The following is an 11,526-nucleotide window of genomic DNA, read 5'->3' as shown; positions in this document are numbered from 1 at the left end:
ATACTGGTAAAATACCATTACCTATTATATAAGAATATAAATCCTCATTTTTGTTATAGTCATAATAATTATCTAATAATCATATAATAACGAAATATACATTTTTAGTATTTATATATTAATGTAGTCCCAAACAATTGAGTGCACATTTGTAAGATATATAAGTTGGATTTAATTATTAACAAATAGATAATGATTATTAATATAATAAATACTAATAAAAATTTTTTCTTATTAATATATGCTGATAAGGGTGATTATTAAAATATAACAGATAAATGATATCAAACAATCGTATAATTGTTATTTGAATTATCACCACCAATTAATAATTAATTGTATTTTTTAAATCATCGCTACAAATTTAAATGTTATATGTCATACATAGATCAAATTACATAAAATTAATAAATAAGAATCGTCCGCTAAATGGATTAGAAATATTTAAAATGACGACAAATATTCAATCGTATACGGACAAAATCTTAAGTCTAAGTTTATGCGATAAAAGGGTAATTGATCCATTGGACAAGTGGCAGTCGCTAGCATACATGAGCCAGATTCCGTTTTCAAACTTAAAGTTATCAAGTCTTCCACTGATCTTCCACCTTCCCCTGTTGTTGTAATTGCTATTCTTAAAATTTTTACTATTCAAACATTCAATAATTGCCTATATTACACAAACATTACCTCAGATAAGGCATTTATCGTCAATGTTATAAGTTCAGGTGATAAATTCAGATGGTTTATAGCGTCATGAAATGCTAAACCACAACTTAACTCCAAGTAAGACTTATCGAAGGGGATTATTGCGCCACGTGGACATAAATAGCAGTCAAAATTTTTACAATCTTCAGACACAGTTGGTAATTTGGTTTTGTAATGTTGACAATCTGATGAGTGAACTATTTTAGGAGGAGGATATTTTACGACACCTGATTTGTTGGTTTCAATAAGTTTCCTAACCTTGTAACTCATGTGCAGCTCAGCTTAAGATTACATACAGATAATTGTATGGGTATTTTTGTTGGGGTTGCGTATGTGTCACTATATAGATTCATAATGACACATCCAAGATCTACGCCAAATAATTTACAGAACAAGTGTAACAATGTCTGTAATAAGCATATCATGTGGAAATTGTGGCGTGGCGGTGTCATCAGCTGTTTTTGAGTGCATCAACCAGTCAATTAACAATATAACCAGTTGCAATGATGGAAACAACAGAGACTACGCCAATTCAATGCGGGAAATTTATTTTAAAACTGATAAAAAGGAAAATTATGTGAGTAGATCAATCCTAGTTGGTAGCGATACTTCAAATTTCGATGAATACAAACAGACACAGCGTTTATTTAAATCTCAAGGTACCACTCAATCCACACAATCGAACGATAAAAACATAAAATCAGGGCAGTGCGATTGGGAACAAAATTCTAGCTTGATTGCAGAATTTCAAGAGAGTTCAAACAATTGCTGGGCTAAAGGCTATTATCAATCGCAGCAGCAAGAGGAGGTAATACGGGATTATCTCAGCAATGAAGTGGAATCTGCTGATACTTTAGATTCCTTCTTTATCTACTCTGGGTTAGCAGGTGTGTAAATAGTTATCTAGGAGGGACTGGCTCTGGTGGTTGTTCACTTGTATCGCAGATTTTGGCTGACGATTACTCATCTACATGTCAAACTTGCATAGCAGTTTTACCGTTTAGCACAGGTGAAAATGCTATGCAGTCAATAAATACAATGTTAGCACTAACCACCGCATATGAGATGTCAAATGGCATAATTCTGTTTGAGAACGATAGGTATGATTCAATTTGTAAAAATGTTTTCAAAGATAGAAGTTTTTGCGCTATAAACAATTGTATTGCCAATAGCTTATTTTCTAACATACAGCCAATTGCGGAAACATGTTCAATATCTCGAAAGACTTTGTATCGTAATAATGTTGAAAAGATGATGCGAGAATTATGCCCTTATCCGAAACATAAAATACTTACTTCAAGGGCGTTGCCAATTGGCAGTCGTAAAAATTTATCCTATGAAAATCCTACCCATGGTAAATTGCTATCTCAAATTGTAGAGTCTATAAACGAATCATTGCTACCTTTTGAAACACCAGAAACCAATGATGTGGACGTGGATGTCCATTATTCCACATTCACACCAACATCTGTGCAACAGGGTAACATATCAAAATTGAAAAGTGTTACCGATGATAAGAAAAGTAAAGTATATAGTGAAGAAGAGGAGAAATATTTATACAAAAATGTGCGTGACATACCAATAGTCGCTCCCAGCTATTTTAGCGTAAAAAATGGTGTGTTAATTAATAAAAAGAAATCAACATTAGATCTATCAAGAAGTGCAGATGTTAGTAGCGTATCTGGTGGAGTGAAAAAGAGTGTGAAAGGTAATGTGAAGCTGATCAATACTGGGGGGATGCGTAAAAAGCCGATCAAAAAGAACATAGTCACCTCAATGAATATAAACATTGGTGGGGTACTAGATGATGAAGGGATTGACTTAAACCAGCACTTGTCACAGGTTCTTTTTTGGGGCCATTCGTTATCGCCTGCTAATGTAAGAATAATGGTTACATAGGCATGCTACAGTCCGTGGGATGGAGGGGTTGGCGGTAAAAGCTGTGGTATTTTGAGCAACTGCCAGACACCACTAAAAGCAATAACCAGGTAATTAACCGCATGAAATAGATCAAATGACAGTACTAAAATGACATTCATTAGTAATGCATATTTAGGAAAGTACCAATCTTTCGGCATGGAGAATGACGAGTTCATTGAAGCTATTATTAGGGGCGAACAGATCATTAACAATTATGACATCTGAGGTGATATCAAAAGGTTTGTTAAGCAAATTTTTTGATATACTAAACACTATTTTTTTGTAATTTGGGGGAGTTAATTAATTGTATATAAATTATATAGCGTAAAATTTTATGTGTAAAATTTTGGCGGGAAATTTTTTATCGTTGACAAGTTGATGTAATTCAAAGATAATGTTTGTAATAATGTATACAATTGATTAGTAATGGCATGTGTAATATGCGTTAACTTTGAATAATTGTTTATATATAATAGACCATATTTTGAGTAAAATTTAAATATAAGCATATATATGCGAACTATAGCGTTCATATAAACTAAAAATTATATTTGACAGTTTATGAGCTATTATAAACACATTAACATGTCGATTTTTTTAATGATCTTAATGTGACATGATGCCTAATTTTGCAATAGAAACAATGAAATCAATTTTTCAGACATTATAATTAGATAGAAATATCATATTTAATATTAACTAATCCTATGGTATGTATCAATTATGTTATCTAGCGCAATTGTGTATATAAGTATGTCCATATATTATCATTATTGCACAGTAAACCATGGGGATGAAGAATAGGTCCAAGCGCAACGTAGTCGAGTCAAATAATGACTGCAAGCGCCCGAAATTGAAAAACGATTTGACTATAGAAACTCTCCTTGCAAAGAAAAATCTCACCGCGGATGAATTCTCTGTAGCAGTTGACCTTGTTTGTAATGATCCAAGTAATCGTTTGAAATTAATAGGCAAACAATTGGGTTACTACTTCTGTAACGACAACTTGGCCAGGGACGTTTTTTATTCAAACAAATTCAAGGAGGATTCCATCAAATATGATAAGCAAGTAACTATTAATTGAATGTAGAATGTCATGGAACTGAAATATGTACAAAGTGCCAAAAGGATGTTACTGCTTGACGCCAGTATTGAAGATATACAAAAGGCATTAGAAGTTTGTAACAATTCTGAATTAAAATTGGTGCAAATTGGCGATGTCATGTGTATACAGCGCTTAGAACCCATACCTCCATTGATTAGAAATCTATTCAATAAGAATAAATGGGGAAAATTTGGCGAAACCCTTGAAACTATTCATGCAGCAGGATGCCTGGTGAAGATAAGTGATATACCTCCATCATTCGATGGGTGGCAAAGTGTCAAAGATGAGTTGGCACGTTTGTTATCGGTAGGTACCTCTTAATATAGGCAAAAATATGTTATATCTCTCCAATAATAGCTGAAAGAAGCTGCTTTGCTTGGATTGGCCACTTTAATAATGATATCCAAATGATCAAGAATCTAAACAACGTCCCGTTTAATATATCACTAATAGAAACAATGGACTTGTATGGTGAAATGTTGAAGAGTATGAAACCAAAAGCCTTGCAAACACGAGCAAAAGAAATGCAAAGGATTCACCATGCTGCAATTTCTCGTCCTTTTCAACTGGACAATTTAACATTCAGAAACTTCGCACATTTGAAACGGTTATTGAAGGATTTATTGGATAAAACACCACGCGGGACGGACATACCATCAAGTTCAGTGGCAGAACAGGTGCTAAAGTCCACACTAAATTACCATCCTAAGGTAACCGAGAAGTTGGGAAATAATGAGGGTTGGAAAATTAAGTGTTTTAAAGTAGACATGAGTGTCAAGGGAGATGAATCCACAAAGTGTTTTTTTATAACATTGTATAGAAATAATGAGGTTAAATTTGAGGTATTTAAACAAGTAATTCAGGATTTCAGTATAACAAAATGCTTAGCGTCCCTAAGGAATGTGATACACAACTTGCCCAAGGCAACCTCCACCGACGTAGTTGATACCCTAATCGCTTAACATGAGTGGTGCAATAACTGATAATTCTAGCAATATCATTAGTCCAAATAATAATGATGACAAACATATCAAAGACAATAGTGATGTAGACTTGGTAAACTCCATATGATCTAGTATATGCACTTGTGTAATGTCAAAGACAATATTGTACCGATATTTATTAGTGATGACGTTGAAGCGGAGAGTCATAAATTTCAATATATAAGTTACGATCCCCAAACTCACCTAAATGTTGAGTCAACCAGTGCATCCTCATCCACGTTTGACGAACCGATAATAATCCTCAAGGCTTTTGAAGTGGATGAAATTGATGAGTACGAAGATAGAGGATGTTACGATGAACATGTTCTACAGTTTTTATCGCTAAAGCCTGAAAATATTACAAATTCCATAACCATTTTAGGTGTGTAGACACATTACTCAGGTCAGCCAATAGCTGGCCAATCACTCAAATGCATCGATCATTCAGCTCTAATGGACAAGTTCCCAATTTATTCCTATGAATGGTGAATTTTCACTCATTTTAGGGTTCTATCAAGTGAATATGGGATTCGTGATAAGTACAACCCACAAATTATATCTAAAACTGACACTTTATTGGTTGACAATACTATGGTAAGTGAATGGTGATCTAGATCGGCAAATTTATCGCATGTAGAGCAAATAGGATTATTGAAAAACAGGTAAAAGTGCACTTATTTAGATTTCACAGGGGGATGATTATAAGATAAAAACCAATGTATATGATCCTCACGTCAATATAGATTTGGTACAAATGAGTAATTTTTCCAAGAAAGAGGTATATATTCATACAATATTAAAAATTTTGCACAACTATGTTAATTTAGCGTGCAATTAGTACTGCTGCGACGGGTCCCGTATTAATTTGTGATGATTGGGCTCTGGTTATACTGGAGAAGTTGGTCGAGTCTCAATTACAGTAACTATATTATTATGTAGATTCGATGTGCAATTTCATATAAGGGAAGATATTTTAGCCATTTGTGGCGAATTTCGCTACAAACACTTATACACATCACAAATAGAATGGATGGATGCACGTTTACATGTGAATTACAGTAAAAGCTCGAATAATTCAGATAAATTGGTCATATCATTTCCAAATCTAACACCATCCGATAAAATGAGGGAGATATTTGAAGTATTTGGAATAAGCGATTCTATAGAAATGAATATCACTAACATCATGTTGAATAGAGACAGTCAATCAAGTTTGTTAATAGAAAATAAGAGTTCTACGTTAGACCAAACTTATATTATCGAGATAAACAATGTACAGCCCAAAGAATACAGTAAACTATTGTATTATATTTGTGGTTGTTATCAGATGTCATCCGTCGTAAGATTAGTGCTGATGTAGTATAAGGTAACACATGCTGACTGGAAGAACTATCTATCGCAAGGAAATTTGAATGTTGTAAAGTATCTTCTTAATAAATTTTTGTCATCATATACCAATGTCTATTAGATTATATTTTATATCATATTCCATATTATATAGAATGTAGATGTCAGTATAACAAAGAGTAAAGTGATTAGGCGGTTGGGTGCTCAATGAAAAATGAAGAATAGTCCTACGATGGAATATAGCCAAAATTCATTTTTCAGTGATGTGGTAAGCAGTTGTGTCAATGTGTAATTACAAATTGCTGTTTCAATTAGGGTTCGACGGTTTACAGTTCTAATAACTCTGTACATAATTTTGCTGACAACACTGGTGGAGAATACTTGGGATATAAAAATAGAGTATCGATTAAAAAATCGAAATTAAGCAAGTATTTCACCTTCCTGCCGGTTGTCTCTCTGATCTCAATAGTAATATTTTTCTACACTACAACTCTATCGTATCACCTAATCCCCCTAATTTCTCAGTCATCAGAGGTCTATGAGAACCAGTACTTTGTAACATATATAGGTTCGTATACGAATTCTCAACTTATCACTTCTTTTTCACCTTATTCATAATAAACTACTTATTATGTTTATTTGTAAAGCCTGGTACCATACCAGATGACCAAAAATGGAATGTAGATCAATCCAGTGTATGTTATTAATTATGTAGCCGGATCTTAAGTTGCTTGAAAAAAAGAAAACGGGCGCTCCTAGACAATGTCGCTGGTGCAATAAGTTTAAGCCGGATAGAACTCATCATTGCGAGTATCACGCACATAATGTAGTCGCTGTGGTACATGTGTTTTGAAAATGGATCACCATTGTCCCTGGACTTCACAATGCGTGGGCTGGAACAACTATAAATATTTCTTTCTCACAATTTTTTACGCAACTTTAACACTTTTATACACAGTATACATCCTCACACCAACTAGCGTAAACTCGCTTCATGATAAGGTAACCATCTATTCATATAGACGCCATTTCAGATTGTATCCATTATTTTCATTGTAAACATATTTTCCCTAATCATTTCACTAGTGTTGCTGTTCTTCTTCAATTTCCACTTGTGGTTAGAGTACATTTTACACATAGGTTGATATTGAGAAACAAGACTACTGTGGAGTATTTGGAAGGTTTTAAACCTATTAGGGTAAGTAAATAGCTAGTTAGCCCGATTGGGATATTGGGATTTATCGCAATTTCTGCAGTGTACTTGGTTCTAATCCGTTTTTATGGTTTTTACCCGTACCAAACAAAAATACGTTTTCTGATGGGCTGACATTTAGTAAGAATTTCGAACACTACAATCAATCAAACACAATTTTTGATGACATGAACTTTAATGATAATATTACAGAAATCATGAATTCCAATGAAACTATTGGAGATATTAATTCTGAATTCATAAGGTACATCATCAACTTATTTAGAACGTCAAGGGAAAATGAATTATTTAAACCAATCATCGATTAACAAATACTCATAATGTTTGACTTTTGTAAATTAATTTTGTTATTGGTTGTGGCGAATATTAGTTTTAAATTTATTTGTTCGAATTAACATTCTTGTAAACTTCAATCCGTTTCATAATTACATCCTTACTAGGATCATATGGTTGGGTTTTGCTTGGAACTTCTACAACAGATGGAATTGGTTTGACGTGCATATTGACAGTGCTCCTAATCTTTTCGGCCAGGTGCTGATTAATGATGATTATCCCACAATCTTCTTGTTCCACATACGATCTAAATACATTTTCAATTTGGATTTTGTCCATTTCTGGATTAAAATAGTGGCTACTTGGTGTAACAACTGTGTAATTGGTTCTACCCCTTCCATCCTTGTTGCCTGCGCCGGCGAGAAGAAAACCGATAACCGTGTCCTACGTAAAGGCGTTATTACCTTATCACCAATAATGTATATTTTGGCGTTGGTTATCTGGCGCTGTATTGTCATTAGTAGAAGTGCATTAGACGCATTACAAAGTACGATATAACAATTTCGAATTAAAGCATATATATATGGAGAAAGGGCGTATATATGAAACACCCGTGGGGAATACCATTCTGATATTAAATGTATTATTACGTATAATATTAAATTCCTAAAGCACCAATTCTAAAGACTACCAGGACTAAATAGTTAATAGTGATCGCTTAATGATCACTATTAACCACTAAATGTCACCAGGTGTACTCGAATATATTTTGTGACTGTTACATAACTAATTGGATCTATAAAAAATTATATAGAATACCATACAAACATTTTTACAGGATAAACCAACATGAGCAATGAAACGATTGATGGAATTAATTTTTCATCACTCAATTGATCATGTATTATATTATTATTATATACAGATATTTCAAATATATGTGTGATAGTGTATAGAAATGTTAAAAATGTAATTTGTGGAATTCTGAGGGGGGATTTTTTTAGTATATATAGATAGATAGCCAGATTTAAAAGGTAATTTAATGGAGTTTTAGAAATTTCGGACATATTTAGTAGGTTAGCCAGCTCAGTTATCTGTGGCGTAAAGCTATAGAGCTAGATTGCCGAATCATCAGCGCTGGTAATAAACGTATATATTTGTTGCAGTCTTCGGGTTATGAAGACTGAGCTTGGGGCGCCAATCCCATACCCCATCTCTTATGCCCATTTATTATTCTAATGTTCACACTCCATGATGAAGAACGGAAAGTGCTTGAAAAAAATGAGATTCCCATATCCTTATCTTTGGATTCTGATCTAGTGTCTCGACTCAAACGTTTTATGGATAAAGGGCCATCAATTTGTCCCGTGGCCACGCTCAGCACTACAATGGGTGAATTTGATATAGAACTCTATTGGCACCATGCTCCTAGAACCTGTTTCAACTTTTACGAGCTTTGCCGAACGCACTATTACAACGGGATCACCATACATAAGGTGGTCAGGAATGCATTCATTCAATCAGGAGATCCCACTAACACCGGTAGGGGTGGGAAGAGTATATACGGAGAGACTTTCCCAGATGAATTGAATCCTGGTAAGTCAATAATTAATATAGAACTAAAACATACAGGAGCAGGAGTTGTATCTATGGTCAACGCGGGACCTGACACTAACACATCACAATTTATAATATTATTGTCTCCCCAACCGTCGTTTGATGGTAAATTTTCCATTTTTGGCCGTGTGTCCAGGAATTTGAACGTTGTTGCAAAAATTGGCAATGTTAGAACCACGCCTAAATTCAATCCCATAGATACGGTTAAGATTGTGAGGGCTAGCGTTCCACATATATCGTAGTAGACGTTTAAAAATTAATGAAATTGTAATTTTAATCGCAAATATACGTTGAAACTGTGTAACTAGGCGCCAGCACTCTGTACTTGTCGTGATATTACATGCATTAATTTATAGAGGCCATATATAGGAAGCAATAGTGTAGAATATGAGTGATGTGGCGGACGCAAGTGTAATACGTGTGTTGTTGGGTGTGTACTAGTGTGATGGTTGAACAATCTCTTATTCGCGATATAACAACCTACACGACCAATTGGATAATTATTGCTAGGGTTGTTGAAAAGTCTCCACTAAATACTCTAAAAAACAACAACAAACTTTTTTACATTGACATTGTAGACAAATTAGTAAGCGTGCATGAATTTAGGGCGATACTATACGAGCAAAATTTTGGGGGAATGCAGCCGATAAACACTTTCCACTTTTGGAACTTGGAAAAGTCTATTCCTTTTCCCAAGGCCGTGTCTCGGTCTCAAATCGCAAATTCAATACTAATCCAAACATGTATGAATTAACATTCGAAGCTAACTCCCCAATTTCGCCAATTGAGGATGATGGCCTTATCAACACAAAGAGGAGGTTATATGGTTGTGTAATTTAGGTTTAATTTTATATCCATTAGGGACATAAAGAACACTAGCAAAGAGCTTCCCTTCGTTTGTGATATCCTTTGCATTGTTAATACTGTAGCACAGCCACAAATTGTAAGTCCGACAGTTACATAGCTTAATATGAAATCGGGGGATGAAACACAAAAAAGATCGATATTTGTTGTAGACGACTCGAATTATCAGATGGAAGTGTCATTTTGGTCCGATAAAGTATCATTGATATTTACATAGGCAAATCTCGATATATTTAATGATTGCATTGGCAAATCAGTTGTACTATCACAGATTAAGATCAAGGATTGGCAAAATGTAAGATCAGGTTATTCTTGGTCAGGAAGCTCAATTACATATGCTTGTGATGAAAATGTCGATAAGTCTCAACTTCACTCACTGGAAAAGTGGTATCATGAGGTATATTAACACATAATTTCAGGCAATAAGTAAGAACCATGACTTTATTTCAATGAAATCAAATGGGCAATCACATGTTTATTCAATTGAGCGAAAGGATCTCTCATCAATAAGCATGAATAATGAAGTAGGAGTTTTTTTATATAGGGCTCTTATGAATTCGTTGCTCATTTAAAGCGCATTTATTGGAAAAATCGGGACGGAGAGATAACATTAATTTACCCTTCATGTAACAAGTGCAAAAAGAAGGTACATATGGATGAGAATGAGAAATTTGTTTGTCCCTCATGCGATTCTATAGTTGAGCCGGAATTTCGCTACAGATTTACCGCTATTTTTGCTGATTATTCCGGTCACCTTCCTATACATTTCTTCGATATTGGCCAATCTCTCATCAATGTGCAAGCAGACAAATTAAAATCGCTAGACCATGACTCTCTCAAACAATTTTTGGACCATGACATCCTGTACCAGTTGTTCCGAGTCTCTGTATATGCCAAGGTATCCACATTCAACGGAGAAGTTAAAACGGTGTACCGTGCTACTAAAGTAGAACCCGTTAATTACGAGGAGGAAATCGCATATATGACAGACGTATTAAAAAAGAGTGTAAATTTGTCGCAGGAAGATCAAGGGGATGGCAATAAGTACCGAAAAGTTGATATGGATTAATTACCAGCGCTAATATTTATTTTATTGATATTTTTTTGAATTATGACTACATTTGTATTGAAACAAATACTAATATACATACCGTAACTGTTGACGTATGTGAACGTGTATGTGGGATGCTCGCATGCTATTTTTCTAATTTTTTAATATTAAGAGTATTAAATTGTATACATTCCGCGAACATGTCAAAAATTGTTTTAAATTCAACGCATATGCAATGGATAAATATTATCATAAATTGGTGTGTATTGTCTAATATGATAACTGTATAGTTACTGTTAAATTATTTGTATGTGCAAGTGATCATAGATTTGTCAAATTATTTTTAATATACTGATAAATTATAACCATTTGAATTGCAGTGATTAAAAACAAACGTTATCCAATCTATTATTTAGTGTAATTGCACCCAGGGTTCATACTCTCT

The 11,526-nt window shown here is 34.1% G+C and overlaps 8 protein-coding genes across 8 annotated transcripts; 6 read left to right on the top strand and 2 right to left on the bottom strand.

Moving 5' to 3' along the window:
* Positions 464–978, bottom strand: BMR1_02g03310 (conserved Plasmodium protein, unknown function; the record flags this gene model as incomplete). The annotated part of the gene is made up of 2 exons (XM_012792970.1): positions 464–670; positions 691–978. The coding sequence occupies 2 exons, from the start codon at positions 976–978 to the stop codon at positions 464–466; spliced, it is 495 nt and encodes a 164-aa protein (XP_012648424.1).
* BMR1_02g03305 (Tubulin/FtsZ family GTPase domain) lies at positions 1,112–2,853 on the top strand (the record flags this gene model as incomplete). The annotated part of the gene is made up of 4 exons (XM_012792969.1): positions 1,112–1,595; positions 1,616–2,586; positions 2,608–2,696; positions 2,718–2,853. The coding sequence occupies 4 exons, from the start codon at positions 1,112–1,114 to the stop codon at positions 2,851–2,853; spliced, it is 1,680 nt and encodes a 559-aa protein (XP_012648423.1).
* A 562-nt stretch (positions 2,854–3,415) lies between these two features.
* On the top strand, positions 3,416–4,695 carry BMR1_02g03300 (hypothetical protein; the record flags this gene model as incomplete). The annotated part of the gene is made up of 4 exons (XM_021481682.1): positions 3,416–3,697; positions 3,719–4,039; positions 4,060–4,575; positions 4,597–4,695. 4 exons carry the CDS (start codon positions 3,416–3,418, stop codon positions 4,693–4,695), a joined length of 1,218 nt encoding a protein of 405 aa, XP_021338297.1.
* Position 4,696: 1 nt separating this feature from the next.
* On the top strand, positions 4,697–6,184 carry BMR1_02g03295 (conserved Plasmodium protein, unknown function; the record flags this gene model as incomplete). The annotated part of the gene is made up of 10 exons (XM_021481681.1): positions 4,697–4,789; positions 4,810–5,098; positions 5,120–5,201; positions 5,223–5,310; positions 5,331–5,378; positions 5,399–5,494; positions 5,544–5,635; positions 5,656–5,774; positions 5,796–6,055; positions 6,077–6,184. 10 exons carry the CDS (start codon positions 4,697–4,699, stop codon positions 6,182–6,184), a joined length of 1,275 nt encoding a protein of 424 aa, XP_021338296.1.
* A 93-nt stretch (positions 6,185–6,277) lies between these two features.
* Positions 6,278–7,584, top strand: BMR1_02g03290 (DHHC palmitoyltransferase; the record flags this gene model as incomplete). Its single annotated transcript, XM_021481679.1, has 9 exons — positions 6,278–6,331; positions 6,379–6,611; positions 6,632–6,758; positions 6,779–6,873; positions 6,894–7,065; positions 7,086–7,180; positions 7,204–7,261; positions 7,282–7,520; positions 7,542–7,584. 9 exons carry the CDS (start codon positions 6,278–6,280, stop codon positions 7,582–7,584), a joined length of 1,116 nt encoding a protein of 371 aa, XP_021338295.1.
* BMR1_02g03285 (V-type H+-transporting ATPase subunit F) lies at positions 7,655–8,067 on the bottom strand (the record flags this gene model as incomplete). Its single annotated transcript, XM_021481678.1, has 3 exons — positions 7,655–7,890; positions 7,912–7,993; positions 8,014–8,067. The coding sequence occupies 3 exons, from the start codon at positions 8,065–8,067 to the stop codon at positions 7,655–7,657; spliced, it is 372 nt and encodes a 123-aa protein (XP_021338294.1).
* On the top strand, positions 8,788–9,408 carry BMR1_02g03280 (Cyclophilin type peptidyl-prolyl cis-trans isomerase/CLD; the record flags this gene model as incomplete). Its single annotated transcript, XM_021481677.1, has 2 exons — positions 8,788–9,145; positions 9,167–9,408. The coding sequence occupies 2 exons, from the start codon at positions 8,788–8,790 to the stop codon at positions 9,406–9,408; spliced, it is 600 nt and encodes a 199-aa protein (XP_021338293.1).
* Positions 9,612–11,099, top strand: BMR1_02g03275 (Replication factor A protein 1; the record flags this gene model as incomplete). Its single annotated transcript, XM_021481676.1, has 7 exons — positions 9,612–9,752; positions 9,773–9,984; positions 10,007–10,109; positions 10,131–10,226; positions 10,248–10,427; positions 10,450–10,554; positions 10,575–11,099. The coding sequence occupies 7 exons, from the start codon at positions 9,612–9,614 to the stop codon at positions 11,097–11,099; spliced, it is 1,362 nt and encodes a 453-aa protein (XP_021338292.1).

The sequence above is a fragment of the Babesia microti genome, chromosome II (assembly GCF_000691945.2).
Source record: "Babesia microti strain RI chromosome II, complete genome".
NCBI classification, from domain to species: Eukaryota; Apicomplexa; class Aconoidasida; order Piroplasmida; family Babesiidae; genus Babesia; species Babesia microti.
The sequence above is the reverse complement of the archived record's forward strand: the minus strand, read 5'-3'. Positions and strand labels throughout refer to the sequence as shown.